The sequence below is a fragment of the Spermophilus citellus genome (assembly GCF_964194105.1).
Source record: "Spermophilus citellus genome assembly, chromosome: 3".
In the NCBI taxonomy this organism is placed as follows: Eukaryota; Metazoa; Chordata; class Mammalia; order Rodentia; family Sciuridae; genus Spermophilus; species Spermophilus citellus.
In genome coordinates this window covers 4,845,732-4,872,023 of record NC_138184.1, presented here as the reverse complement: position 1 = coordinate 4,872,023, position 26,292 = coordinate 4,845,732, and the positions used below count along the sequence as shown (strand labels likewise).

The 26,292-nt window shown below is 57.5% G+C and overlaps 4 protein-coding genes across 6 annotated transcripts; 1 reads left to right on the top strand and 3 right to left on the bottom strand.

The window, feature by feature from the left end:
* Positions 1-4,378: 4,378 nt before the first annotated feature.
* On the top strand, positions 4,379-11,064 carry FCER2 (Fc epsilon receptor II). Its single transcript, XM_081283130.1, has 10 exons — positions 4,379-4,478; positions 4,985-5,098; positions 5,365-5,418; positions 5,834-5,896; positions 6,096-6,158; positions 6,290-6,352; positions 6,435-6,524; positions 8,630-8,781; positions 8,898-9,004; positions 9,264-11,064. Exons 1-10 carry the CDS (start codon positions 4,436-4,438, stop codon positions 9,460-9,462), a joined length of 948 nt encoding a protein of 315 aa, XP_081139256.1. The 5' UTR covers positions 4,379-4,435; the 3' UTR covers positions 9,463-11,064.
* Positions 11,065-13,252: 2,188 nt separating this feature from the next.
* TRAPPC5 (trafficking protein particle complex subunit 5) lies at positions 13,253-14,868 on the bottom strand. Of its 3 annotated transcripts, none has more exons than XM_081287677.1 (2): positions 14,782-14,868; positions 13,253-13,864 (listed from the first exon to the last, which is right to left on the bottom strand). In XM_081287677.1, exon 2 carries the CDS (start codon positions 13,850-13,852, stop codon positions 13,286-13,288), a length of 567 nt encoding a protein of 188 aa, XP_081143803.1. In that variant the 5' UTR covers positions 13,853-13,864; positions 14,782-14,868; the 3' UTR covers positions 13,253-13,285. The 3 variants fall into 3 exon arrangements, with proteins under 3 accessions (XP_081143803.1, XP_081143804.1, XP_081143805.1); XM_081287678.1 differs by having other exon boundaries at positions 14,709-14,858; XM_081287679.1 differs by having other exon boundaries at positions 14,688-14,822.
* A 125-nt stretch (positions 14,869-14,993) lies between these two features.
* On the bottom strand, positions 14,994-18,318 carry MCEMP1 (mast cell expressed membrane protein 1). Its single transcript, XM_081287680.1, has 7 exons — positions 17,963-18,318; positions 17,595-17,684; positions 16,995-17,132; positions 16,797-16,847; positions 16,573-16,719; positions 16,251-16,316; positions 14,994-16,146 (listed from the first exon to the last, which is right to left on the bottom strand). The coding sequence occupies exons 1-7, from the start codon at positions 18,015-18,017 to the stop codon at positions 16,130-16,132; spliced, it is 564 nt and encodes a 187-aa protein (XP_081143806.1). The 5' UTR covers positions 18,018-18,318; the 3' UTR covers positions 14,994-16,129.
* A 4,122-nt stretch (positions 18,319-22,440) lies between these two features.
* Positions 22,441-23,863, bottom strand: RETN (resistin). The gene is made up of 4 exons (XM_081286524.1): positions 23,708-23,863; positions 23,439-23,566; positions 22,943-23,020; positions 22,441-22,648 (listed from the first exon to the last, which is right to left on the bottom strand). The coding sequence occupies exons 2-4, from the start codon at positions 23,554-23,556 to the stop codon at positions 22,515-22,517; spliced, it is 330 nt and encodes a 109-aa protein (XP_081142650.1). The 5' UTR covers positions 23,557-23,566; positions 23,708-23,863; the 3' UTR covers positions 22,441-22,514.
* Positions 23,864-26,292: the final 2,429 nt, after the last annotated feature.

The following is a 26,292-nucleotide window of genomic DNA, read 5'->3' as shown; positions in this document are numbered from 1 at the left end:
TGTACAAATGTGTTGTGTCCGTTTGTCCTTTTACTGTGTGGTGCCTGTGTGCTGGGTGTCTGTGACTCGTTGGTGTGTGCCTGTGTGTTGGGGGGCCCACACCCCGCATTCCTTGCACTGCCGAATCCTGGCAGACCTCACTGGGCTCACCCTACTTCAGAATTCCCAATTTCCCCCTGTGTCCCTCAAGAGGCTAAGTCCCTGGTCCACAGGGTAGCTGATCAGCACTCGGGTGTCGGTGCCCTCCCCTGGAGAACAGCCTGTGGGGCGGGGTGCAGAGGCTGCTGAGCCAGGCATCCAGGGCTGGGGAGGCCATGGGCCTCAGGCTTTGCATGGACCTCCCCAGGGGAGGCATGAAGGCTAGGGCTCCCTAGGGGGACCCACAGTGGCAGAAGCATTTGAAACTAAAGGCACAAAAGCTCTGCTCCTCCCTGAACCGTCCACTCAAGCCACCTCCTAAGCCAGGCTCCAGCAGCGAGGGTCAGAGCCAGCTGCCACCAGGCCCACCCGCCTCCACCACCTGAAAGCGGCCCGCACATGTGTGGTGTCAAACTTCTTCTTCATGCAACCATGGGCCTGGGACGTGATGCCCAGTGGGATGAGTCGGCCTCCCAAGGACACAACAAGATCCACTCCCAGGAGGTCCTAGGAGGCCCTAGGAGCCACAGAGAGGGAGTAGGAGGGTGGGTGGCAGGGGCTGGGAGGGCTGGGAGCTTCAGCTCGGAGGCTGAGAGCTCTGGGGACAGCCGCACAGTGTGACTGTGCTTAACGCCCTGCACTCTGCACTCAGTCAGGGTGTTGTGCGTATTTGACCACAGTTAAAGCAGAACCAGAACAATGTGTCACTGCTTTCTCTGCGTCTAGGAATCGCGTTTCTCAACAGTGGTGATCAGTGGTGGCACAGAGCAGGCAGGGGCCAGGATGGTCCCCAGCAAGGAGTCTCTGCCCCAAGATCAAAAGTGTGGAAAATGAGCAGCGCGGCTGGAAGGACCTCCTCCAGGGAGCCCCCCTAGATTTGGCATGCCCACTGCCCTCCCCTGCCCCCAGGTCTCCCGCTCCCCTGCACTTGGAAACCCCAGGAGTGGTCCAGCAGTTCGGGGAGCCTGGGACTGTCTTGGGACAGGGCTGGGTCAGGGCTGTAGGCTCCGCCCACCCAGGTGCACAGTCCAGACCGGACCCCTGTGTGGCAGACGGGGCTGGGCCCCACGCAGAGCCCCGAGGAGGGTTGGGAAAGGGAACCCGCTGGGGTCAAGCAGGAGTGGAGGTTCTGGGCAGGGCTGGGCCTGGCTGGATCCCAGCTGGAGACTGGACCCCAGGCTGGCTCCTGCTGAGGCCAGAGCCTGGACGCAGGGCGAGCAAGGCCCCACCCCAGGCTCAGTGATCACCACCCTGAAAGGAGAAGCTACACCCTCAGACCCGGGGCCCATATCCGCCCCGTTTCCTGTTTTCCCCCAAAGTGTGCGGGAGATGTGGGTCGATACCCCCGAGAGGAAGGGGCAGGACCATCGCGTGCCTGGTCCCCTGGGCCCCAGAGCATCCTCTTGCCTGAGTGGAGTCTGGACGAGGACCCAGCATGGAGCCTGGGAAGTGCCGGTGGGAGAGTGGACTCCCGTGGACAGGAGCGTGGGCACCACATCCCGTCCCCCCACCCCGCCTGACAGGACTCACTCCCAAGATTCCTCCCCCGTCCTGCGTGGCCCTCAGGGGACCGCAGGCTGTCTTCTTGGACACCCCAGAGGGGCCCAGGTGCTGTCCACAGCACCTCCCAACCCTCCACCCACACCTCAAACTGGCCTGTGGCCACCCCCCCACAGCCGCTGCCCAGGCTGCCCCTCCAAGGTCCTCCCACCTGCTCCTCCCCGGCCACCCAGCCCCCAGCCCCTGTCATACGCAGGGTCCCTGCTGTCCTGAAGGGCACCATCCAGAGGACAGTTCAGCTAGGTGCCTCTCTGCCAGTGGGGAGGCTGATGTCCAGCTCCAGTGGACAGCCCAGCCTGGACAGGCCTGGTGGGGGGGTGGGGAGGTGGGCATCTTCCCATCCAAGAGACATGGGGGTGGGGTGGGGGAAAGGCCATTCCTCCATCAAGGGTCAGAGGACGTTTTACAGACGAAGAACACGTTAGATGAAGGGCCAAGGGGTCCGTGTCAGTAGGAGGTTGGGTGGTATAGTGGTTAGGGCTGCCCACACTGCCTGAGTTCAAATCCCAGCTCTGTCATCTATGAACTGTGTGACCCTGGGCACGTTACTTAACCTCTCTGTGCTCCACGTCCTTTAATCATAGGCAGCATGGATAACCAAAGTTATCAACCTCCCAGGTGGTTGTGAAAACCAAATGTGTAAGGCACCAAGGTGCCAGGCCTGTGGTTCTGATCTCGACTCTACCACTTCCTCCCCCAGAGCTGGAGGGCGAGGGCTGGCATGGCCTTCACTCAGTTCTCTTACCTAAGAAATGAAGATAATAATAGCCCGGACTTTCCCCGGTTGCGGGGAGCCCCAGAGAAGACCATGTGTGCATTGCAGTTATCCAGGTGGTGAGCCCATAAGGTCTGTGACAATAGAAGCCACCAGTGGGTCTAGCTGTCCCCGGCAGCACCAGCCTCTCGCCACCGCTCTGGGCCACACCGACCTCACGGATTGGCACCCGCACACCAAGGGGACAGGGACGCGCTACAGGCCTGAGCGAGTTTGTGGCTGTGAGGAGGTTGAACACAGGTATGTGATCATGTGTGCCCGGGCGTGTGTCAGGGACTTCACAAGCTCTTGGAAGACACACCTCGAGCTGAGCCTCCAGGGGTGACAGGAGGAGGTTGTAGCCCGGGAAGAGAGGTGGGTGGTGGGCAAGGGGGCAACCATGTGGACAGAACAGGAGGCCTGGGCCGCCAGGTTTGGGGATGTGAAATCCAGCCAGCAGGCTGGACCGAGCAGAGGAGAGCTTGGGGGTGCCCTGGGACTGATCAGGGAGGTGCTGGGGAGCCATGGAAGGTTGTAGGCAGGAACGAGGCCTCTCAGATTAAAAATATGGCCAGGTGTCAGGATCCTGCCACTTGCCAGAAGACACCCTTCCAAGAAGCCTGTGTCTCCAGGTGGTTGATCAAATGTCCAGGGTTTCAGTCCCAGTCCTGTCACTGTGTGAGGCAGACACCCTCTTGGCGTCTCCAAGGGCCCGTGAGAGGGGCCCTGTGGAGTGAGGAGGTGCCCACGGATTATGAGGCTCTTTCATACGAGTGGAGGCAGCTCTGTGGCTCTTCCCAGTGCACAAATGGGTAAACTGAGTCACCCGTCCAGGGAGAAGCCAGAGCTCTGGTCAGGCACATCCCGCTACCCCAGGATGGGGACACTTGGCCTTCTCCCGTGACGGTGAGGAGCTGCTTGAGCTGCAGCTAATCAGAGCCTGTCCAGCAGGGCCACCTGCCTAAGACTCAGAGAGGGCAGGCAACTTGGCACCAGGAGGGGGACAGCTGTGACCCCAGCCTCACTCTCCCACATGTGGAGCCTTAGAGTCAGAGGACCGGGAGCCGCTGGGGGACAGAGTGCCTGCACTTCTCAGCAGGAGGAAGTACAGAGTAGCTGCTTGATAAACATTTAGGCTCTGAAGACCCCCTGCGGGCAGCACCACACTGAGACCCTCGAGGGCACTATCTCCTTGATCCTGGCACAGCCCCTTGAGTTGGGTGCTTCTGTCATCCCCATTTTACAAAGGACAAAACTGAGGCTCAGAGAGGTTGAACCCTCCGTCGAGGCTGCACAGCATCCCAGTCAGAGCTGGTGGTATTTGGGTGCTTCTGTTGGGCTGGCCTGGGTCAGAGAATCCCACACACTCTCATATCGCCATTTTACGGACAAGAAAAGAAACGTTGAAGTCCAGTCGTGTGCCAAGACCTCGCTGGCACATGTTTACGGGGCCTCACGTGTGATGGGCGAGGGTAGCATGGTCTCAGGTGGCTGAGGACACACCAGCTTATCTCCCAGTTGACCCCGAGGTTCATGATCAAAACAATCAGCAAATGGACACTGGGTCCCCCCAGGTCCCAGATTCTGTCCCGTGCCGATGACCAGAGCTCAGTGCTGCATTAAAACCCAGGTCCCAGGCGGAGCTGTGACGTATCGTGGGGGGACGACCTTGGCGGGCAGTGAGCGTCCCGTCACCAGGAAGATCCCAGCAGGACTGCCATGGCAGGACACGAATACGCAGGTGGGAGGACTCTTGGGGTCACCCTGGCAAGAGCAGGTCCCTGTCCTACGTCCGCCAGGGGAGGAGGGGGATCCCCCGGCAGCAGGGCACATTTCTAAGAAAGGCCCCGGTGGGTGGGAGGAGGAAGCCAGGCCCCTCCCTGCGCTGACTCAACGCCTCTCCACAAAACCCCGCTCAACCAGAGCTGGTGCCCGGCGGAGCGGAGGCCCAGTGGAGCCGGACGGGGTCAAGTGGAATTTGGCATGACGAGCCCTCAAAGCCAGAGTGAAGAGGGGCAGGGCCAAAGTGGGTGATCAGGGAGAGCCTTGGGGACCAGGTGCTGGGGTGAGCCTGGGGGACCTAGATGCAGGGGAGGACTGAGACCCAGGGAAGGGGGTCAGGGCTGGTGACAGGCATCTGGATACATCCCGAGGGGCCAAGTGTAGGGATGGGGGAGCAGCCTCTGGAAAGGACCTGGACCCACATCAGACTCACCGCCTGCTGGAGTGTGAGCAGGCACCAAGCTGGACAGGCAGAGCCGAAGGGACAGACTCAGAGAGGCAGAGACGGACAGACAGAGCTCGGGAGGGCTGACGAACACCCTGGACAGTGTGAACAGGGGCACTGGACCATAGCAGCATGTGGAGACAGTGGGCAGGAGAAGCTGGGGGTCCACTGAGACCCTCTGCTGCAGTGTGGCTTCTGGACATGTTCCCAGAATACTGGGGCTCTGGGTGAAGGGGAGATGAGCAGAGCTGGGCCCAGCCTCCTCCTGGGCCCCTCTCGCTCCCTAAACCCCCCACCCTGGGCAGGGTTCTTGGAGCCCCCCAGGAGGCGATGCTGCAGGCCGAGGCTACCGCTCGTACTGTTGGGGATGCTGACCGCAGTGCTGTGGGCTGGGCTGCTCACCCTGCTTCTTCGGTGGCGTAAGGACACCCCCAGCCCCATGCCCCACCCCCGGGCCCTTTATCCCCCCCCCCCGCACCTCTTCTTAGCACCAGGAGAGCCCCACCCCCTTTGAAGCCCAATATCCCTAATTGCCAGTCCCTCCTTGGAGCCCCCTGCACACACTTCCCTGTCCCCCAGCCTTTGAGCAACTCCCTCGAGCTGTACCCCAAGCCTCCGTCCCCCGCTGGCAGGGGGTAGGGGTGCGTGGAAGCAGCTGGTGGTCCTCACCTTCTCCCCTCCCCAGACTGGGACACCGAGCGGAACCTGAGACAGCTGGAAGACTCTGCTGCCCAGAACGGTAGGGGAGGCCGAGGTGGAGGCTGGGACACCCTGCTCTTGTCCCCCTTCTGCCACTGACACTGGGGACGGCCCCTCCCTGGGCCTCAGTGTGCCCCCGTGACGCCCCGCTCCCCGCGGGCTTGGAGGATGCCCTGCCGGCCTCGTCCACCGTGGGTCCTGGGCTGCGCCTGGGCAGACGCGCAAAGCCCTCGGGGACTTCTGCATTTCACCCTGGTGAGGGGAGGGTCCACAGGTCCCTTCTCTTCCTGCTGCGTCTCCCTGAGTATATGCCCGCCTCCGCCCTAAAACCCTCGAGAAACGAAAAGCCACCATTAGTGACCATGCGAAGGAGGGCCCCTCGCTTCGGGGGCAGGAGGGGGTCCAGGCCCCGTCTTTGTAGTTCCTGAGGACACTTCTTCTGTCCCACGCCCCAGTCTCTCAGGTTTCCAAGGACCTGCACAGATACCAGAGTGACCAAATGGCCCAGAAGTCCCAGAGTGAGCCTCTTCTGGATGGGGGCTCGGGATGGGGGAGGACGGGGGCTTGGGTGGCCTCTGCACACACCATGGCAGGGCCCCATGTGACACCTGCCACACCTGGGGACTGAGCAGGCAGCCCTGAGAACCCAGAGAAAGAGGCTGGGAGCAGGTGGGGATGTGGGAGGCTGGGGACTCAGGGGCCGCTTCTCTGAACCAGCTGCTCAGCTGTCGCAGAAAGTGGAAAGACTCCAGGCCCAGCAGACGCAACTGGAATCTCAGGGTGAGAGACGGGGCAGGGGCCTGGGGCAGACTGTGGGAGGGACGACAGCCCCAGAGCCACGGGGGACCAGGCCCGGGGACCCTCCGGCCCCTAAGCATTGTCCCCCAGCCCTGCCCTCTTACATCCGCCAGATTCCGAGCTCTCCTGGAACCTGGACAGACTCCGAGCAGACCTGAGCGACAGCAAGTCCCAGAGTGAGGCTTGGGAAGGTGGGGGGTGGGGTGGGGAGGGGCCTGCTGCTTGTCCCTGAGCACCGCCCCCTTCCTGTCCCCCAAGACTTGAATGAGAGGCGCACCGCCTCCGACTCGCTGGAAAAGCTCCAGGAAGAGGTGGCGAAGCTGTGGATGGAGATACTGGCGTCCAAGGGTGAGTGTGTCTGGGACCGGTGGGGGCACGGTCACTGTGCTGTGCTGGAGACACACATGAGTATGCGGGTGCATGTGGGGTGTCTGTGTGTCTGTGCAGCAGTGTCTCTTGGGGACACAAGGGGTGTGTGCTGCAGGGTTTGCCGGGGGATGTCGATGGGTCCAGGCTTGTGGAGGAGGAGGGCAGCTGAAGGACAGAGATGCCCCTCGCTGATTCAGGGGCTCCCAAGCCTTTAGCCAGCTCTGGGTCAAATCAGTCCAGGATTGGCCCCTACTGGGTTCTCTTTTCTGCTGTCCTCCCCACCCAGGGGGCTCAGCGGGGTGGGGTGGGGGGCAGACATCAGCAGGATTCACTCCTCACCCACCACCGCAGCCCCCAGGTAGACTGACCCGTCCGGGGAGAGGGAGGGGTCTTGACCAGGAGGCCAGCAGGCTGCAGAGAGCCCAGGATCATGTGCCTGGACTGCTGTCAGCCCCCCACCAACACCCCTGCCCTCCATCTTCCCTTTTCCATCTCCGGGAGGCCCCGCTGCCCGCCCTGGGTAAAGAGGAGGAAAGACCCTGCTTCAGATGAAGAAGTCCCAGGCCCCAGGGTGTGGCGTGGCTCTGGGAATCCCAGCAAGAAACCCCGCTGTGGTCCCCTGGGGAGGGTGGTGGATGCGGGGCTCCAGGTGGTGCTACCCCCGACCCACCTCCCCACTTCCACCTCTCCTTGAGGTCTACTCCCCCCGCTGGGGATCTGAGCCCAGCTCTGGCACTGCCTCTGGGTGACCTTGTGGTGACAGCCAAGACACCTTTCCTGAAATTTTCTTTTTATTATTAGTTTTTAAATTGACATGGGGTCTTGCTACTACTGTCCAGGCCCACCTTGAGCTCCCAGGTCAAGCAATCCTCCTGCCTCAGCCTCCCAAGTTGCTGGGGCCACAAGCCCACATCACTACGTCCAGCCCTAAGGCTTTCTCTCCGGGCCTAGAGTTGTTCTCTTCCCATTCAATGCTGTGCCCACAGAGGGCTGGGGACTGGTTGCATTTCCAGCCCAAGCCCCCTCCCCATCTCCAGAGCCTTCCCTACACAACACTATAAAAAAGTCTAGTTCAGGGCTAGAGATGAGCCCCCTGGTGTAGCGAGTGCTCAGCATGCATGAGACCCCGGGTTTGATCCCAAGCACCAAAAGAAGAAAGAAAAGTGTGGGGGGGTCTACTTTAAAGCAAGAGAGAACCAGCCCAGTAACGGTAGGCTTAAGCTCCCACCTTGGAGTCCTGGGGACCATGACTGTTTCTGAGGGCTTCCCCAGGGAGGGGGGGAAGGGGAGAAAGAGACCAAGCTGGCCTCACACGGGCGCTTGGGGACTGGCGCTGAGGTCCCTTCTCCGTCCATGTACCTCTAAGCAGAGGGAAGCCAGCCATCTTGGCTCCCCAGAAAGGGGCCAGGAGATCTGGTCTGGGGGTGCTGCCAGTGATGGTGGCCACCGCTGTCACTGGAGCTGTTTGTAGTGACAGAGCACAGGGCAGCGTGCTGGTGACAGAGACATGGCTGGCCAGGTTGGTAGAGGTGGCGTCTGCTCTGGTGTGGGCCATGGAGACTGTTGCTGTGGCAGTTGGTGCCTGAGGCAATGACATTGGTGATGAAGGGGCTGCTGACCTTGGAGGGCGTGGGATGGGGGTGACGGTGACCAAGGCCCTGCTAACCCTGGAGGTGTCCATGGTGATGCTGGTGATGAGGTGATGCGGCAATGGCCTATCTGTGACGAAGGTGGTGGTGATTAATGTGCCCGGGGATTGTGGTGGTGATGGTTGGGCTTGTGTTATGGCCACGGTGTTGGTGACCACGGGTTCACGTATAGTGATGATGCCAGCAGTTGAGGGGTTTCTGGCCATGGACCAAGGTGCCTCTGGCTGTGAGGTGGTCTGTGGGCTGGTGTGCCCTGTGTGCCCTGGAGTGTGTGCTCTGCCGAGTCAGAGCCTAGTGAAGAAGTCAGCCTGCGAGACTGTCAGGCTCTGGGGAGGACCCACAAGTGGCTTCAGGGGACATCCACCGTGCCCACCGTGCCCATCATGGTGCCCACCGCCATGCCACCCTGAGCCTCTCCTCCGTGTGCAATCTCAGGCTCCACATGCAACACGTGCCCCGAGGGGTGGCTCCATTTCCGACAGAAGTGCTACTACTTCGGCCAGGGTGCCAAGCGCTGGGTCCAGGCCCGGTTCACCTGCGACGACCTGGAAGGGCGTCTGGTCAGCATCCACAGCCCGGAGGAGCAGGTGGCCTGGGCTCCGCTGAGGCTGGGGCAGCAGGGTGGGGGGCGGGCATCGCACCCCAGCCTCCTGGAGTGAGCGGGAGGGACCGGGCCCATCTCCAGCCTGGTCCTGCCTCCCAGGACTTCCTGACCAAGCTTGCCAACAAGAAGGGCTCCTGGATTGGCCTCCGGGACCTGGACTTGGAGGGGGAGTTTATCTGGATGGACGGGAGCCCCCTGGGCTACAGGTGAGAGGGGGCCTTGGGGGACAGGTGCGGAGGTGGGGGCGCCCTGGCAGGGCCTCGAGGAGGAAGCCCGCCCAGAGTGGAAGGCAAGCCTAGGCTCAGGGCAAGGCTGAGCAGGGACAGGGGAGGGAGGCCAGTCACAGACCCAGAAAGGGGAACCCGGTATAAGAAGGGAGGACGACGGGGGGCGGGCCCAGGCTCAGGGGGACCTGCCAGGGGCCGGGAGGGGCTGCCATCCTCTGACCCAAGCCTCTCCCCCCAGCAACTGGAATCTGGGGGAGCCCAACAACGGGGACCAGGGTGAGGACTGCGTGATGATGCTGGGCTCGGGCAAGTGGAACGACGCCTCCTGCCGCAGCGAGCTGGACGCCTGGGTGTGCGAGCAGCTGGCCACCTGCGGGCCACCCGCCCCCTCAGCCTCCGGGGATGTGCTGGAACCTGCACCCACAGAAGGGCACTGACAGACCCCTGCCCACCTCCCCCCACCCCCACCTCGACCACAGGAACAGCCGAGCCCAGAGTGGGACCCTAAGGACCCCCAGCAAGGCCTGGGTGCCACTTTGTAGCTAAAAGTTCCCTGTGACATCCCTCCCCAAACTGGCCCGTCCCTGCTCCCGTCAGCGCCCCAGAGGGCCTGTCCCTTGCTCTTCAGCTAAGCTGGTCATCACCACTTCCCGTCTTCAAAGGCCCGGTGCCCCCAGAGCCTGTGCTGGCCGTTGGCAGGATGGAAGACCCTCGCGGCGCTGGTATAGACTGGCAGCCCTGCCACCCCGGGCACTGCGGGGGACACAGGGTCTCTCGCCTCAGACCACCCTGTGCTTCATCTGTGACTCCCACCCCATCAGAGTGCCCTGTCCCCTCCCCTGTCTTCAGAACCATAGTTAGGACAGACCCCAGCTCAGGCAGCCAGGCCTGCTGCCCGGCCTGCCTCGGTGGCCCCTGCTCTCGTCCCTGCCTCAGGACAGGCTGGGTCTGGTCTCCACACTGGAAACTGCAGAGCCTGGTGCCCCAGGCCACCCAGCTGAGGAGGAGTTCGTACCTCCCTGCCGACTTTCTCTTCCTTCACCACAAGAAATATGCGCTATGTGAGGCCTGGAGACGAAGACTGCGGGGTCCAACGACCCTGGAAATTTATAGGTCAAGGCAGCGGACCCCCAGCCTATCCCCCCACCCCAGGGCCCCAGAGGGAGGGCACAATTGAGGCAGGGACAGTGTCCAAACACGGCTGGTGCAGAGAAGGCGCTCACAAGAAAGTGCTCACAAAGTGCTCTCTGGATAGGCGGACACGGAGGGGACCTGGTGACTCAGGCCAGTTCAGGTCTGGAAGTGCCCGGGAGGCTGAGGCAGCAGAAGGTGGACCCAGACTGACAAGGGTCAGCCAGTGCCAGGGACAGAGGGAGGAAGCAGGTCATGATCCCAGGTCAGGCCAAGGCTGGGGTCCCCTTGGCCTCGGCTTTTTCCCTGGAGACCCCTCCGCGTCTGCAGAAACGCCTCGTTCAGAACTCGCTTCCTTCTCACCCTGCCGCTGCCTTGGTCCTGCTCCCACCTCACCCCCTAGATGGTCTGTTCCAGGCTCCAAGTCTTCCCTGCTCTTTTCGAGATGGGGTCTGTGTTGCCGAGGCTAGCCCCAAACTCCTGGGTTCAAGTAATCCTCCTGCCTCAGCCACCCGAGCAGCTGAAACTACATGCACACGACACCGCACCCAGCTCCAGTCTCCCTCTTCATTGTCCCCAAACCTTCCATAAGTTTTCCGACAGCTCAGAGGAAAAAACAAAGTCCTTTAGGTTCCCTGTATGATGGCAGAAGCCCTCACGCTCCCCCTCCCCACCTCCTCACTATTCCCTGAAACGTGTGCTCGCCCACCTCAGGGACTTTGCACGAGTTCCTCCTGCTCAATCCGCCCTCCAAGTTTTTGCTCTCAGTGGAGCTTGTCCCAACTCCCGCACCCACCCAACTTAAAATTGTAACCCCTGAATGGGAGTGCATCTAGGTGGTAGACGCACCTTACATGTGCAAAGCCCTGGGCTCATCCTCAGCACTTCAAAATAAATAAATAAATAAACAGCACTCTGATGTTTCTCCCACTCTCAATTAAAATGTGAGCTTCAGAAAGGCAGATACCTTCATTTCCTTCTAAGCTGTGTCTCCTGTGTCTGGCTTATAATAGGTGGTCAATAAATATTTGTCTAATAAATATGAATGACCATGGACAAATGACCTCTCATGGACTCCGCTTTGTAGCCCATGAAATGATGATGTGTCTTGCGTGGCTCACCACCGACTGGTGCTTGGCTCATCCTCCTTCCCCTACCCACCAGCCTGGGGGCTCCAAGGAGTTTACTTGTAGCCCAAAGCATCCTAAGTCAGAACTGTAGTGACCACAAGCTGCCTCCCCTCTACTCTTGTCCTGAACAGGGACCAGCTCTGCATCCCACAACTTGTCCATACTCCTTTTCAGCAGGAGCAGCAGACCCTGGGCCCTCCATTCCCAGTTGACCAGCTCTCCCGTCTTCCCTATTTCTCTCTGGCATCCTCACTGCCTCTGGGTAGACCTGGCTGCTCCACTTCCCCTCCTGCCTCTTGCTCCTGCAATCTGATCACCTCCTCTCCAGCAGGCCCTGGAAGCCACTCTCACCAGGGTCCCCAGGATGTGATTGAGGATACTAAGCTCAAAAACGCCTGCATCTCCCTCCATATATACCCACCTTCTTCTGTTTACCAAGACTCCAGCCCCTCGTCCTCCCTCCAGGCCTCTGGCTTCCTCTCTGCACCAGCCCCAGACCCCTCTCCTGAAATCGGGGATCCCAACTCCCAGACAGGTACACCTGTTGGCCTCTTAGATTGACTCCACCCAAGCCCTCTCCCAGAGTCACCCCTGCCCCAGACAACTATTCTGTGACCACCTGTGCTTCAAGATTCAACATTTTTGTTTTTCCAGTGCTAAGGAATGAACCCAGGGATGCTTTACCACCAAACTACAACCCCAGCTCTTTTATTTTCATTTTGAGAGAAGGTCTTGCTAAGTTGCTGAGGCTGGCCTGACACTTGAAATACTCCTGCCTCAGCCTCCTGAGTTGCTGGAATTACAGGTGCATGCTACCGCACCTGACTTACTAGTTTTATTCATCCTATTGACACCACTTTCTTGCTAACATGCTGGAGGCCACCCTGGTCTGCCACCTCTTGCTGGGATGCTGGAACTGCTCTCTGACCAGACCAGTGTCCCTCAGTCATGGGACAGCTAGATGGAGCATCTAAATAGCAACAATTCAGAAGTCACTTGTATGGGTCCTGGCAGTGGGGGCAAAAGGAAGTGGAGATTTGGCCAAAAATTAGGAGGATGCTTCCTGGTGAGAAAGAGGGATCAGTTGGTAGGCAGAAGGGAAAGGAAGGCTACTTGTGTGATCTTTTAATTTTTCAGCAAGAAAAATATTGGTATATCAAATGTATTTAAAATTAAAACATTTTAAGTGTAAAGATGACTTTAGACTCCCACCCCCCTTTTGAGAGACAGGTCCTGATAGCCATGGATCTCGAAAGTGCAGTTCCAGGAGCTCAAGGAATGCAAATTCTTGAGCACACCACAAACCTGCAGGATCTGAGACTCTGGGGGTAGGCCCCAGCCAGTTGTTTTAAGAAGCTCTCCAGGTAACTCTGATGTCCTAAAGCACTGCTTCTGAAACTAAGGTACACAGGGGTCCCCAGAAGATTCTGCAACAGTTTAGATTCTGATTAAGAGATTTTGCACCCTGACAAGAGCCCAGGTGATACTAGTGCTGCGGGTCCCTGGACCACACTGAGTAACAAAGGTCTAGGGGTAGAGGGAACAAGCACTCTTACCCTGTTTTAAGGGCATACAGCCACACCCATTCCTTTAGACTGTCAGCAGAGTGATGGGACCACACCACAAGGCATAAAGCATCTACTCTCTGGTCCCTGGCACAAAGTCGGCCAGCCCTGGCTCCATCTTAGCCTGATCTCAACCCCTATCCCCCATCCCCCATCCCTCCACCTTGGAGACAGCCTCTGTGATTCCAAAAAGTGCTGGCACTCCCACCATCTCTGGCGCCTGGCTTATCTTCGGGACCTCCCAAACCCCTCACCCAAATCCCTACCTTATCTGAAAGCCCAACCTAGGTCAAATCCTCCACCTTCCCACCTATTATAAACAAGCTCCACGGGAAAGGACCTGGGTCACAGCGTTGAGTGCATCTCTGAAGCCCCCACACAAGACACAAGACACAACTGGGAAAGGGGCTCTCTGCATCCTTTATCTCCTGGGCTCAGCGGCCCTCCAGGGCCCGGTCTCGGGCAATGACGGCCTCTTCAAACTTGATCATGAGCGTGGTGCCCTTGTGCCAGTGCGCCGTGACCTTGGCAGGGAAGCCGCTGTGTGTGAGTACGGCCTCCACGATGCCGGCCGTGAAGCTGGCGCAGTTGAGCGTGCTGTTCTCCTTGGGCACCGAGATGTAGGTGTTGATGAGCGGCTCCCGCTCGATGATGTAGAAGGTGCGCGCATCGTCATTGGCCTGCTCCAGCTTGTCAGCCTCCTTGCCAAAAAGCGCCTTCCACAAGGCCCCCTTGACGAAGAGTAGCGCACCCAGCACCTTGGTCTCCCGCCGGGACCCCTTTTCCCGAGCCACCAGTGCGTCGAGGACGCGCGCGCCCACCTGGCGGCCCAAGGCGGCCAGGCGGGCCTGCAGCTCAGCCACCGAGAAGACGCGGCTCTGGCAGTGCTGCACCAGTTCGGAAAAGAGCAGCGCGAAGGCGCTCAGGCTCACTTCAGTGCGCGGCCGCGCCAGTGCGCGCTCCAGCAATGCAGACTTCCCGCGCGTGAAGCGCGCCTCCATGCCGCTGCGGCCCTGTAGGGAGACCACGAACACCGTGTCAGGGACGACAGGAAGGGGGACCTGGCGGGGAGGGCTGGGGGAAACGCGGGGACCACCCACCCCACCTGTCCGCATCAGAGTGGCACGCTGCAACACTGACCACCTTCAGGAACTTTCCTGCCTAACCCCGAGGCAAGATAAGATACACGGGGAGGGAGGAAAGGGCTGTATCCAGCCCAAAGGCCTAGAGGGACGGAGGCAGGTGAGATCCCTGGGTCGAGCCAGGAGGATGAAGGAAAGCCCCATTCTAGTCCCACACCCTTCGGCAGCTCCGACGGTCGGTTGGGAAGCCTGGCTGCACGGTGACCTGGGTGGGCCTGGGTGGTTTAGTCTGGTAGGGGGGTCCCTCACCCTGGAAAGGCGGCTGGTGGAGGGACACTAGAGGGAGGGGCGTGCTGTCAGAGCCGAGCTCGGGGCAGCCAGAAGAGGGCGCCGGCATCCTCCCGCCGCAGCGCACTAAGCCACAGCTGCCGGGGGTGCAAGGGGGAAGTGGGGCGAGGGGGCACCGAGAAGCCCTCCCTGTCCACCCTCTCCATCCGGGGGTGAGGGTGCCGCCACCGGGGTTCAGAAGGGAAGCGGAGAACCCCGCCCCCACCATGCAGAGCCCCGGCCAGAAGCTGGAGTGGCCGGGGATGCCGAGACGGCGCCTACGAGCTCGCGCGAGGTGGCAGCGGGAGCCTCGAGCCCTGGCCCAGGCTGCGGAGGGGGGTGCGCAGCACTGCGGGGAGGGACCCACCAGCGCGCGACCCCCCGGGTGGGCCAAAGCGGGCGAGCCCGGGAACACGGACGCTAATACCCCGGCACTGGACGCACAGACCCGTGGGCAGGGGTCGGGGAGCGGTCGAGGCTTGGCGCAGACAGGGGTCGCGGGCAGACGGGCAGGATCTCACCGGGAACTGAGGCCGTCGGTTCGGCCACACTTCTTTACGATGCCGTAAAAGACGCTGCGTGCGCAGGCGCGCGGGGGGCCGGGCGTGTGGGCGGGGCGCGCGCGGCGTTACCCGAGAATGGCCGCTGGAGGGCGAGCGTATCCACCGGGCCCGCGGCTGAGTATCCGCCTGGCTGGCTTTGGTTGGCCCATGAGCAGGACGACAGTAGTACATGTGGTCTCCTGCTCAGGAGCACAGGTACCACGATGAGCACACGTCTCTTGCCTCTGGAGCACATGCATGCCCTTGAGCACATGTTCTCTTATATCAGTTAAAGGCATAAGTGGTGGGGTAGAGCGATCAGGGATAGGTATACTCATAGGTACTGCTGAGTGGCACCAATACTTTATGGGCACAATTACACGCATGGATCTTAGGGACATATTGTATATCTCAGGCTGCATGCATTTAGGGGCACATGTGTGCCCATGGGCACACACTCTGGGGCATAGGGACTCAGTTACACCCTGAGTACACATTCAGGAACTCCCAGGGACCTACACAAAGTATATATTCTTGCTGACTCCTCCCCGCCCTGGTTCCCCACATCATATCCATGCTCTGTGTGACTGACTCGCCCCACCCCCAGGCCCAAGCACTTTCTCCCAGAGTTCCCAAGTCCCAGAGTCATGCCAATAACAGGGCCAAGAACCACATCGTTTCCCCCTGACTTTTACCTTCATGAATCACAAAGCCTGAATGCAGAAATAAGTGGCCGCATGCACATCTGTGCTCTGAACACACAGGGTGACAAAACCCAGCACATGCAGAATGACACAGCCTGTTTACGCTGGCACATGACACATCTACAGCTGTGTGCTCCCACCTCACCATGACAGGTATACACATGGTGCAGCACAGTGCACTCATGTTCATGCAGTGAGAGGAGCATCACCTGTCACCACCACCCACATCCACAATGGCATACTTTGGGGATACTTGTTGGTTGGGACATGCCTATACTCACATGTCATGCCACTTTTATGTGTGTGCTGTATGTAGAGTGTTAATAGGCATACACATCACGTTTGCTGTGACTCCCACATTCACATTCACCCATAACACCTTTCTGTGGGAGTCACAGAAACTCCCATGCTTCCCCAAATGCTATATTCTCTCTCTCTCTCTCTCTCTCTCTCTCTCTCACACACACACACACACACACACACACACAGCCATGCAACTCTGAAACACAGTCATGATGACATTCGATTTTCTATACGTGGAACAAGGGGGAGGCTGACAGTGCATTTTTCATCTTGATGGCAGCTGCAATCCTGTCCTCCAAGCTGTGGCTGCAATGTCCTACTCATTGAGGTGTAGACTCTGAGGGAGGGGAGAGACCCAAGGTCAGGCACACCAGCCCCCTGAGAGAGACACTGAGGCCAGGCCCAGGCTCCCCTGACCCCCATCCCTGGGCCCCGGCTTACGTGTGCTCATCTTCTTCTCCAGCTCCTCCAGGATCTTCTGTGTGTTTTTATTGATTTGGGTTATTTCTGGTGGGAGGGAAGGAGAGACTGATGAGGCTGGGGTGGGGCCTCCATTGGAGGCCCCTCCCTGCAGGCCTCCAGCCTGGAGTGCAGCAAACCCAAGCAACTCAAAGCCATCATCCATCACCCCTTCCAAATCCTAGGCTTTGGGAGGTCAGGAGCCCAGCCGTCTCCTCCCCCCCCCCCCCTGAGGCCCTAGCACCCAGCCTGGTGCTGAGCATTGAAACAAATTCACCCAACAAAGGGTGGGTCTTGGAGGTACCTGCTGCCACTGTCTTAAGTTTTTCATTTCCACTTTGGACCTTGCTCTTGATCTCACTGATGCCCTTCATGGCCTCCCCAGAGTTCTGCAGGATGGCTCTCCAATGCGTCCTCTGCTCCTCCTGGCCCTCCTGAGCCGCGTTCGTGGCTATGGGCATGGGTTGGCAGGGTGACCACCCGATCTCAACACCACGCTGTGGGTCTCCCCGTGGGCCCTTGACTCACCATTCCAAAGCTCCCTTTTCAAGCTCAGCAGCTCCCTAGACATCTCCGAATCTGTTCAGGAAAGGGCAGGGGAAACCTGGAAGCTGCGTGGGTCAACCCTCCTAGGAGCGGGGCTGGGGAAAAGGGAGGGGAGCTGGGATCGGGAGGGAGTAAGGTGGACACTCGGACCTCCCTCCCCTCTCCCCCAAGAACTCTCACTTTTCAACAGCATCAAGATGGAGAGGGTGATGAAGAACAGAAAGGTCAGGGCGAGAAGGACAAACAGGCTCATGATGGCTCTGTGCAACCAAGCAGGGACCTGGGCAGGGTCCGAGGATGGCCTGGGCTGGGCTGAGACTGAGACAGAGAGGCAGGCCGGTGACCCCCAGGGGCCCCCCGCCAGGCAGACCTGGCTCTGTCCCAGACACCATGGACGGCTTGCTCTTAATTCCACTGCAGCTGTGACCGTCAGCAGCGTTCATGGTCACTGTCAACAAGCTGCCACAACATCCCCCTCACCCACACCACCAGCGATCGTTTCCAGCACGTCGCCGTCACACACCCCCTTACAGACCTTACCCAGTGCCACCCACACCCGCCGACATCGATGCCTGTGGTATCCAGCACTCACCCACACCACATTTCAGATGTGCCATCACCATTACCACCTGCAAAGCCACCTCCACGGCCACCATCCCAGTCCTTGATACCACCACACTCCACACCGTTCACCTCCTCCAAGCAGCCCCTTGTCCCTGGGGTGCCCTCCCACATTCCCCTTCCTGAGGTTGGGAGCCTGGGCGGTCAGGCCTGGCTCACCTTGATTCACGGGTGCTAGATGACTGCCCCTTGGCTGGTCCCGGTTTCTGAAGGTCAAGGTAATATTCTCATAGTCAGGGTCATGGGTATCTGTGTAAGATTTGGTGGGAGAGGTTATGGGGACCTACAGAGAACCCAGAGGCAGGGAAGGGGACAGGGAGACCCTGGTGCACGTGGTCCCTGAACACAGCAAGTTTTCAGGGGCAAAAAAAAGGAGTGAGAGACTAAAGTCTGCTTTGTGGTTAAGCAGAGCAGGTGACCGTGCATCTTGGCCGAGGAGGACCCCTCCAGCCCCCACCTGGGCCCCTTCTCTCTCCTATCTCAACCCTCCTTCTTGACCACCCCCGGCTCACGCCCAGGTTCCTGACCTTTGTGATCGCCCGTGTTTCCCCCTTTCTTGTCTCTGAAGGCTGCTGCCTGCATCTTGAAGTGCTGGTTATGTAGATTTCAGGGTGCTTGGTCCCTGGCCTGCTAGAGTGTCCACACATCCACACCCACCGGAAAGTGTTGGGGAGATGAGGAAATTTGGGGGCAGAAGAGGAAGAAATGGGTTTGCCTTCTGGTTTTCAGAAATCCATGACCCTCTCGTCTTGGTGCATCCTTGCCCCTCAGATTAAGAAGGTCAGACGTGGCTGGGGATGTGGCTCAAGCAGTAGCACGCTCGCCTGGCATGCGTGCGGCCCGGGTTTGATCCTCAGCACCACATACAAACAAAGATGTTGTGTCCGCCGAGAACTAAAAAATAAATATTAAAAATTCTTAAAAAAAAAAAAAAAAAAAAAAAAGAAGGTCAGACGTCTCAGGGGTGGCCAAGAAGAGGAACCCTTTGGCCCAGAGACGGAATTGGCGTGTTACAGGCAATGATGAGAGAAGGAGAGAGGGCAGGAGAGGGCCTACCAGGATGGACTTTCCCCTCCTCCCTCCTCTGTCTCCTGTCTGCAGAAGAGTTGGGCCACCTTAGAGCCTCGTCTTCTAGGGCAAAGGCTGTCGGGCTTGGAGGTGGGCTTCCTGGGTCCCCTCACACCTTCCTCCCCCCCAGTCCACTCCTACTTCTCAGCTCTACCCTACCCCAAGACCCTGTGGCGGACAGGAACAGAGTTGAGGTCATGAGGGCACCATGGGGACTCATACCCACCACTGGCCCCGAGGTCAGAGCACACCCCAGCCCCTGCTTGGACAGACCCTGGGGGTACAGTTTCCCTCCCCCTGGAGACCCCAGCAGGGTCTTTTTCTTTTGTTTTCCTGTTTTTGTTTTTTTTTTTCTCCAGGGCAGGGGATCAAGCCCAGAGCCTCATGCATGCCCAGCAACTCTGTACCACTGAGCCACCCCCAAGCCCTGACGCTCATTTTCGGCTCCCTACCAGCCATACAGTACAAACATGTACACGCACCTCCATTTTTTTTTTTATCCTGAGGATTGAAGCCAGGGACACTCCACCCCTGAGCTACATCTCCAGCCCTTTTTAACTTTTGAGACAGGGTCTCACTAATTTGCTGAGACTGCCCTTTTACCTGCAATCCTCCTGCCTCGGCCTCCCAAGTTGCTGGGATAACAGGCATGCGACCGGCTACACACACCTCCAAATACACACCCTGCAGCCACTGGTCTGCTCCCGGAGGCACATCACAGCTCAGCTGCGGTCATTCTTCTTGTACACGTGCCACCAGAGAAACACGAACTGCACTCTGTCTAGAAGGTACCTGAACATCCTTTTGTGTTTCTCTGACCTTGAAAATGAGGACTATAAAAGGTACAGAGTATTTAAAGAACTTTTGCCTCAGTCTAGAGCTGTGTCTCCAATAGATATATGTGAGCCATGTGTTTAGTTAATGATTGTTATTACTGTCGCAGTGCTGAAGATAGAACCCAGGGCCTTGCACAGGCTAAGTAGGTGCTCTGCCACTGGGCTACACCCCCAAACCCACATGTTTAATTTAAAATTTTTTAGCACCTGCATTAAAAAAAAAAAAAAACACCTGATAAGCTAAATACTTTTTTTTTTTTTTTTTTTGTAGTGCTGGGAATGGAACCCAGGGTCTTACAAATGCTGTGTCACCGAGCTACACACCCAGCCTCGTCATGTCTATCAGTGAGGAGCGGGTGCCGGGCATCAAACCCAGGGCCTCCCACATGCTAACCCACTCTACCACTAAGCCACACCCTCAGCCCTAAATTAACTTCAATATTATTTTTATTTAGCATAAGACACCAAACTACTATTTCAACATGTAGGTGATATTTTAAAATTATTAACAAAGCTGGGCATAGAGTGCTCCTGTAGTCCCAGCTACTCAGGGCTGAGGCAGGGGGATTGCTTGAGCCCAGGAGTTCAAGGCCGGCCTGGCAACATAGCCATCTGAACTTGAACTCCTGGGCCCAAGAAATCCCCTCCCCCATCTCAACAACAAGAAGTCAATAAAAATTGTTTAAAGATCGTTCATATTATTTTCTTCCTCCTTCATTCCTTATTTCTTTCCTTTCTTCCTCATCTTAGAAATCAAAGGTGTATTTGCATTTAAGATCCATTTCTATTTCGAACTGGTCGGATTTCAAGGTTCAATGCCTGCTATTGGACAGTGCGAGTTAAGAGTATTATAGTTTGTTCCCTTTGGTGGTGGGGGGGGGTGAGACGTCTAAGACTTTCTGACCACATGCAGGAAAGTGAGCATTCTATGTTTGGCTTAAAACTTGAAATTAAATTCGAAATCATTTTGGAATGGACTCCGTGATCTAGTGAGGATAACATGCTGTTTTCGAAATATTGCCAAATCCCCAGGAAAGATCAATTTAATAGTGTTTCCATGCCAGATCCTCTATCTAGTCTTAGAAAGAAACCAGCCATTGAGTTACATAACAGACCCGGGCTGGACCAATTGGAGGCCGGCTCTGCTCTGAGGGCCAGGCACAGAGGGCAGGACTGCACTTTGCAAATTTCTCTTGGATGAGCCTGAGACTGGCTCCAGCCCTCTAGACTTCCTTTGAGGAAAAGCCACTGAACGGGAGGCCCACAAGCAACCCTGTCATGCAGGACACATTCCTGGGGTAACCTGACCAACGCCCACTTTTCATAGGATAACCATCTCGACTTTAAGATAGAAAATTGCCCTGGGTCCAGTCGGTCACAAAACTGGGATTGGCTGAAGGGGAGCACATGACCCAGGTTCAGCCAATCAGAAACTAAGCTTTGGCACAGGCGTGGCCAATGAAACTCTGCCCTGGGATTTCTGTTGGGTTAACAAGGGGAAAAATGGCGTTCTTTCTTTTTTCTTTCCACGGAGGCTTCCAGACTGAGATAATGTAAGCCTGGTATTGTGACAGGGGAGAATCTGCTTGAGAAGGAAGCCAGCACCGAGAAAAACAGAGCTGAGGGGGAATCTGGTCCAGAGCCATCATGTGAGACCCTAGATCCAGCCATTCCTGAACCTGCTATTCTAGCTCTGGGGCTCTCAGCAGTTACACATACCAAAACTTCCTCCCCTCCTCCCTCTGCACTCAAGCTAGCTTGACCTGGGGTCTGTGGCCCTTGTGTCCACAAGAGTCTTAGCCACCACAGGGAGCTAGGGCATTGACAGAGACTCAAGAACGGGGCTTGCCTGCCCAAGGTCACATCGGCAGATATAATATCCAAGTCTGTGTGCTAGGACAGGCAGATGGCTGTGCTGGAAGTGAGGGCTCTGAAGAGGCCCTTCTTGGGGTCCAGATACAGGAGGACAGTTGGGTGGGGCTTTCACACGAGGGTCTAGGGACCAGGGAGCTCCCCAACACACCTGCGTCACGAAGAGGAGGGACATGCAAGGCCTAGACTTGCCCTCTCTGGTCCTGGCCACGCCTCTGACTCACCATCCCACTCAGTCCTGAGGCCACACTGTAGTCAGGAGGGAAGCCCCCAGGAGTAGAATGATCTCTGTTCATGGCCGCTCAGCGCAAGGGGCTGAGCCACCATGAGAGGTGGGAGGCAGTGGGCGGAAGGCTCCATACACCCTGAAAACCAGGACCCTTCTATCCCTAATTCTCCAGGGTGACATTAGAGTCTTGGGTCTTTCAAGAGTGGGTGCTAGGAATTCTAGCTGCCTCTCAGGGGCTGGATCCCTAGCCCCTGGGTCAGGATTCCTGGGGACCTGGACCCTGAGTCACCTGGATTTGTCCTCTGCCCTGGGAGCTATGGTAAAGGATGCTGCGGGTGGGGCTGGGGGCCCTCTAGGGCATTGGGTGTGCATCCAGGTTGGGGTGGGGACCAGCTACCAGAAGACCAAGAATCTGTCAGGGACACATATGTTTGTGACACTTAGTCTGTTCTCCAACATGGGTGTGTCTGTCATTCTTCACGTGGATTCAGGGGTGTCTTTCTTGTCGCTGTGTGACTGTGGGGACATGGGCATGCCTGTAGTAATGGCATCTCTGTGTGACCACGTGTATTAGTCCTCTTAGCATCATTATAACAAAATCCTGGAGCCCGGGGCCGCTGGGGACTCAGGGCCCCGAGTGTCCTGCCCACAATGGACTGACCCAGATCCTGCATGAAGTCTTGGGGCTGGGACGACACTAGCGGTTTCCTGTGAGGCAGGAGACCCAGGCCGTCAAGGTGGCCTCAAAGGTGAGACTCACTTGGCTCTTGAAGGTGGCCCTGAGCCCTCAGCTGGCGGTAGGTGTTAATGGAGGAAGTCGGGGTCCCACTAGCAGAGGAAGAGGTGGAGACACCAGGCAAAGGAGAGGGAAGGAGCAGAAGGAAGGGGCGTCCCTGTCCTGGCCCCGTGTGTGGGTTCCATGGGTTCCGCAGGGGCGCACTCAGCCCGTGCTCCCCACTCCCCGCCCTGCCCAGCTGAGGAAACCGCAGGGGGCCAGGTCTGCTGGTCACCATCTCTTTCTGTTTATTTCTGCAGCTCCCCCCTACCCCTCCCTGGGGCGCAGTGCCATCGACCTCAGGCGGCCTGCAGACGACAGCAGCGCGCTCCGGTCCAGTCCATGCCCGCGCACTGGCAGTGGCACGTGGTCTCGGCGCGCACGTCCCATGAGCCACAGGCTGAGCCACACGTGCAGGCGGTGACAGAGAGGCCTGGGGGTGGGAGCCAGGGAGCTGGGACTAGGAGCCAGAAGGTTGGGAGGGTGGGGGTGGGGTGGGGGCCACGGGCTCCGACCAGGGAGTGGGTACAGGATGCATGGGGGCAGGGAGGCTGGGGGCCTGGACACCAGTGCCCTAAGGAAATGAGGTACCCGAGCTGGAGTGGAGGGGGACAAAGCTGGATGAGGGATCTGGACACTGAGGAAGTAAAAGCTCAGGACAGAGAGGATGGGATCTTCTAAGGGGCTTGGGACAAACTTGAGCCTGAACTACAGGTTGTGCACTCACCTGCAGGGCAGGTAGCCAGGTTCCCCCTGGAGGTGACCGTCCTGCAGTCCAGGCGGATGTTCTGTACTGCTGCAAAAACTGCAGAAGCGGGATGGGAGGCCATAAGACCAAGCTGTCCTCCCGCATCCCCAGGCGCTAACTCCTGCTGGCTTGGAGCCAGGCAGGGGAGCAGAGGTTCCCCTGGGGACGGCCGCAGGTGCAGCTCAGTGGTAGAGCGCTGGCCTGGCAGGCAGGAGGCCCTGGGATCCATCTCCAGAAACACCCAGTTTCCCTAGGGAAGGCCCAGGTAGGTGGTCCAGGTCCTGGTGGAAAGGCCACCACCTCCAGGGTCCTCTGTTCTGGAGTAAGCCCCCAAGTTTGAGGTGACAGGTTGGGTTAGTTTGGGACTGAATTCGGAGCTGTTTCCAGGTAGGGCTGGGCGCAGCTGGGAGAGGGTGTGAGGTTTGGTTAGCACTGAGCTGGGGTTTGATCCTGGAATAGATATAAGAATGCTCACTTAGGGAGCTGATGCCCCCCTGGATCTTTTCATCGACGGCTTCGTCCATGGGACACGATGACTTGCTGGACACCAGCAACCCCAGGACAGGGAGGAGAAGGACGCAGAGAGTCCTCATCCCGCAGGTGCTGTGAGGGGAGACAAGACCCGCCTCCGGGTCAGCTCCCTTCCATGGTGGGGAGGATCAGGCCCACAGTGCCCCAAGCCCGGAGCTGGGGGCACGGGTCTGCACTGGGCCCCTGGACACGACAGGGACAGCTCTCACTTACCCCTTGGCGGACTCAGTAGGAAACAGCCGGAATCCTGTGCCACACACCTCTCCTGAGGCGTCTGGGTGTGGGGCTTCCTTCTTGACAGCTGAGTCCCTGGGCCCTCCCTGCCCACATCCGGGCCAAGAGGAAGCCCCTGGAGTGGAGGCCCCAGAGGGCAACTCTGCCTCCCCCCCCCTCGCCACAGCCTCTCCTTCAGCAGCCCCCCTGCCTCCACTGGGGACTGGTCAGGAGGGAGCATGGGTGACCACTCCGGGGGCCGAGATCTGAGGGAGGGAGAGAGAAGCAGAAGTTTACATGCAGGGACAGAGGGTGCTGTCCCTGATGGCCTCTGTGTGCCTGTTCATGCCTGAATGCCCGTCAGCAAGGGAATAGAGACACAAGACCATGTCGATTGCTTCAGCGGAACTCTCTGTGAGGCAAGCTAGCCAACTGTGCCCGGTGGCCAGGTGTAGACGTTTTATTTGGGACCATCCCCTAGCTAAGAACAATTGTTATATTTTTGCTATTTTTTAAGTTTCCAACACAACAGATTTGGGTTGTAATAAAATACCGGGAGCATAAAGTCAGCCATTTTTTAAGCATACAGTTCAGTGGCATTAAGCACCTCCACCGTGTTGGGTGGCCACCATGCATCTCCAGAACTGTCTCCTCATCCAGAGCACAAACTCTGCCCCTGTTCAACACTCATTCCCCCTTCTCCCCCCGTCCCGCTCCCCAGCACCCACCATTCTACTCTGCCAATTTGTCCACTCCAGGGACCTCATATACCTGGAATCATAGGTCATGGATCCCTTTGTTTCTGGCTTGTTAAACTTAGCACCATGCAGAAGAGAGGCTGCCTGTTCATAGGCCAGTTCTATGCTTTCCTTTTTTTGTACCAGGGAGTGAACCCAGGGGTGTTCACCTACTGAGCCACACTCCCCAGCCCGTATCTTATGTTCTATTTTGAGACAGGGTCTCACTGACTTGCTTAGGGCCTCACTAAGTTGCTGAGGCTGGTTTTGAACTTGTGATCCTCCTGCCTTCATCTCCCAAGTTCCTGGGATTACAGGCATGTCCCTCCACCCCTGGCTATGCTTAACTTTCTGAGCAGCCACCCATTCTTGCACTTTTTTAAACCAATCCAAATTTTTTTAAACCTTTTATGATACTTAAAATGATATGAGATTCAAATTCCAGTATCCATAAATGAAATTTTCTTAGAACATAGATGCCCACTTTTGATTAGTTAGTTAGTTTTGATTTTGGTGCTAGGGATGGAACCCAGGGCCTTGCACAGGCTAGGCAAGCGCTCTATCACAGGGCTACACCCCAGCGCCCACTTTTAAAAGTACATTTATGGCTGCTTTCACCTGTCAATGGCATTCACACATCAATGAGAGAGTTGAGTAGTTGTGACAGTTACTATGGCTCTTTTTTTTTTAAGAGAGAGTGAGAGAGGGAGAGAGAGAGGAGAGAGAATTTCAATATTTATTTTTCAGTTATCGGCGGACACAACATCTCTGTATGTGGTGCTGAGGATCGAACCCGGGCTGCACGCACACCAGGCGAGCGCGCTACCGCTTGAGCCATATCCCCAGCCCCTACTATGGCTCTTTACAGAAAAAAAAAAAAAAAAAGAAAACAATTGCCACCCCTGGCCTCTAGCAATCTAGAGGTGAGGCTGTCTACTCCAACTTTGTGCAGAGAATCTGGATGGTTCACATGCTATCATGTTAGCACCGAAGCCAGACATAAAAGAGGACATGCCACACAAATCCTCTCACACAGAAGGACAAAAAAAAAAAAAGGACAAATCTAATCTATGCTGTTAGAAATGATGAAGGAAGTTTCCGGAGAATCCAAGGTAGTAAGGATATGGAGACACAGGGAAGGTTTCTGGGATTAATGCACCATTTGAACTGTATGCTTACATTTGCGTAATTTTCTCTATGCACGTTATGTTTCCATAAAAGTAACATGTATGTATGAGATTGCTGTGTAAATTCAACAGTGTCTGCAGGTCCAAAGTGGAGGCGCTATTTATTGTGCATCTACTATGTGCCAGGTGCTGTGCTTAGTATTGTGCATGCAATAGAGCACAGGTGGAACTTGGCCTTATGTGTTGGGAGAAGACAGACACCTATAGGATATTCACGCAGACTCAGGTGCTGGTTCCTGTACAGAGAAGAACCTAGTTCCATAAGAACGTCCAACGTAACACTCTGGTCCCATGTGGACGAATCCAAGAAGGTTTCAGTGGAGGGAGAGATGGCTGAGGATAGGTGGAGGGTAGGCAAGAGTTAACCAGGGAACAAGCCAGGGAGGGCCTTCTGGGTGGAGGGAACATTGTGTCCCCGTTTTGAGGAACTGAGAGCAATCTAATGAGGCAGGAAGGCGGGAGCCTGGTTGGAAGAAAGAAATCCTGTCCCTCTGCACGGGTCCTTGTGGGGACTTTGAGGTCCACTTTCTTGCCAGATCTTGTCCAGAACAAGTCCCAGCTCAGCCCTTCTCCCTGAAGACCCCAACACAGCCTGCGCACAACAGAGTTTGCACAAGGAAGCAAAAATCATCTGGGGACTTGGGGGTGCCAATCCGAGGTA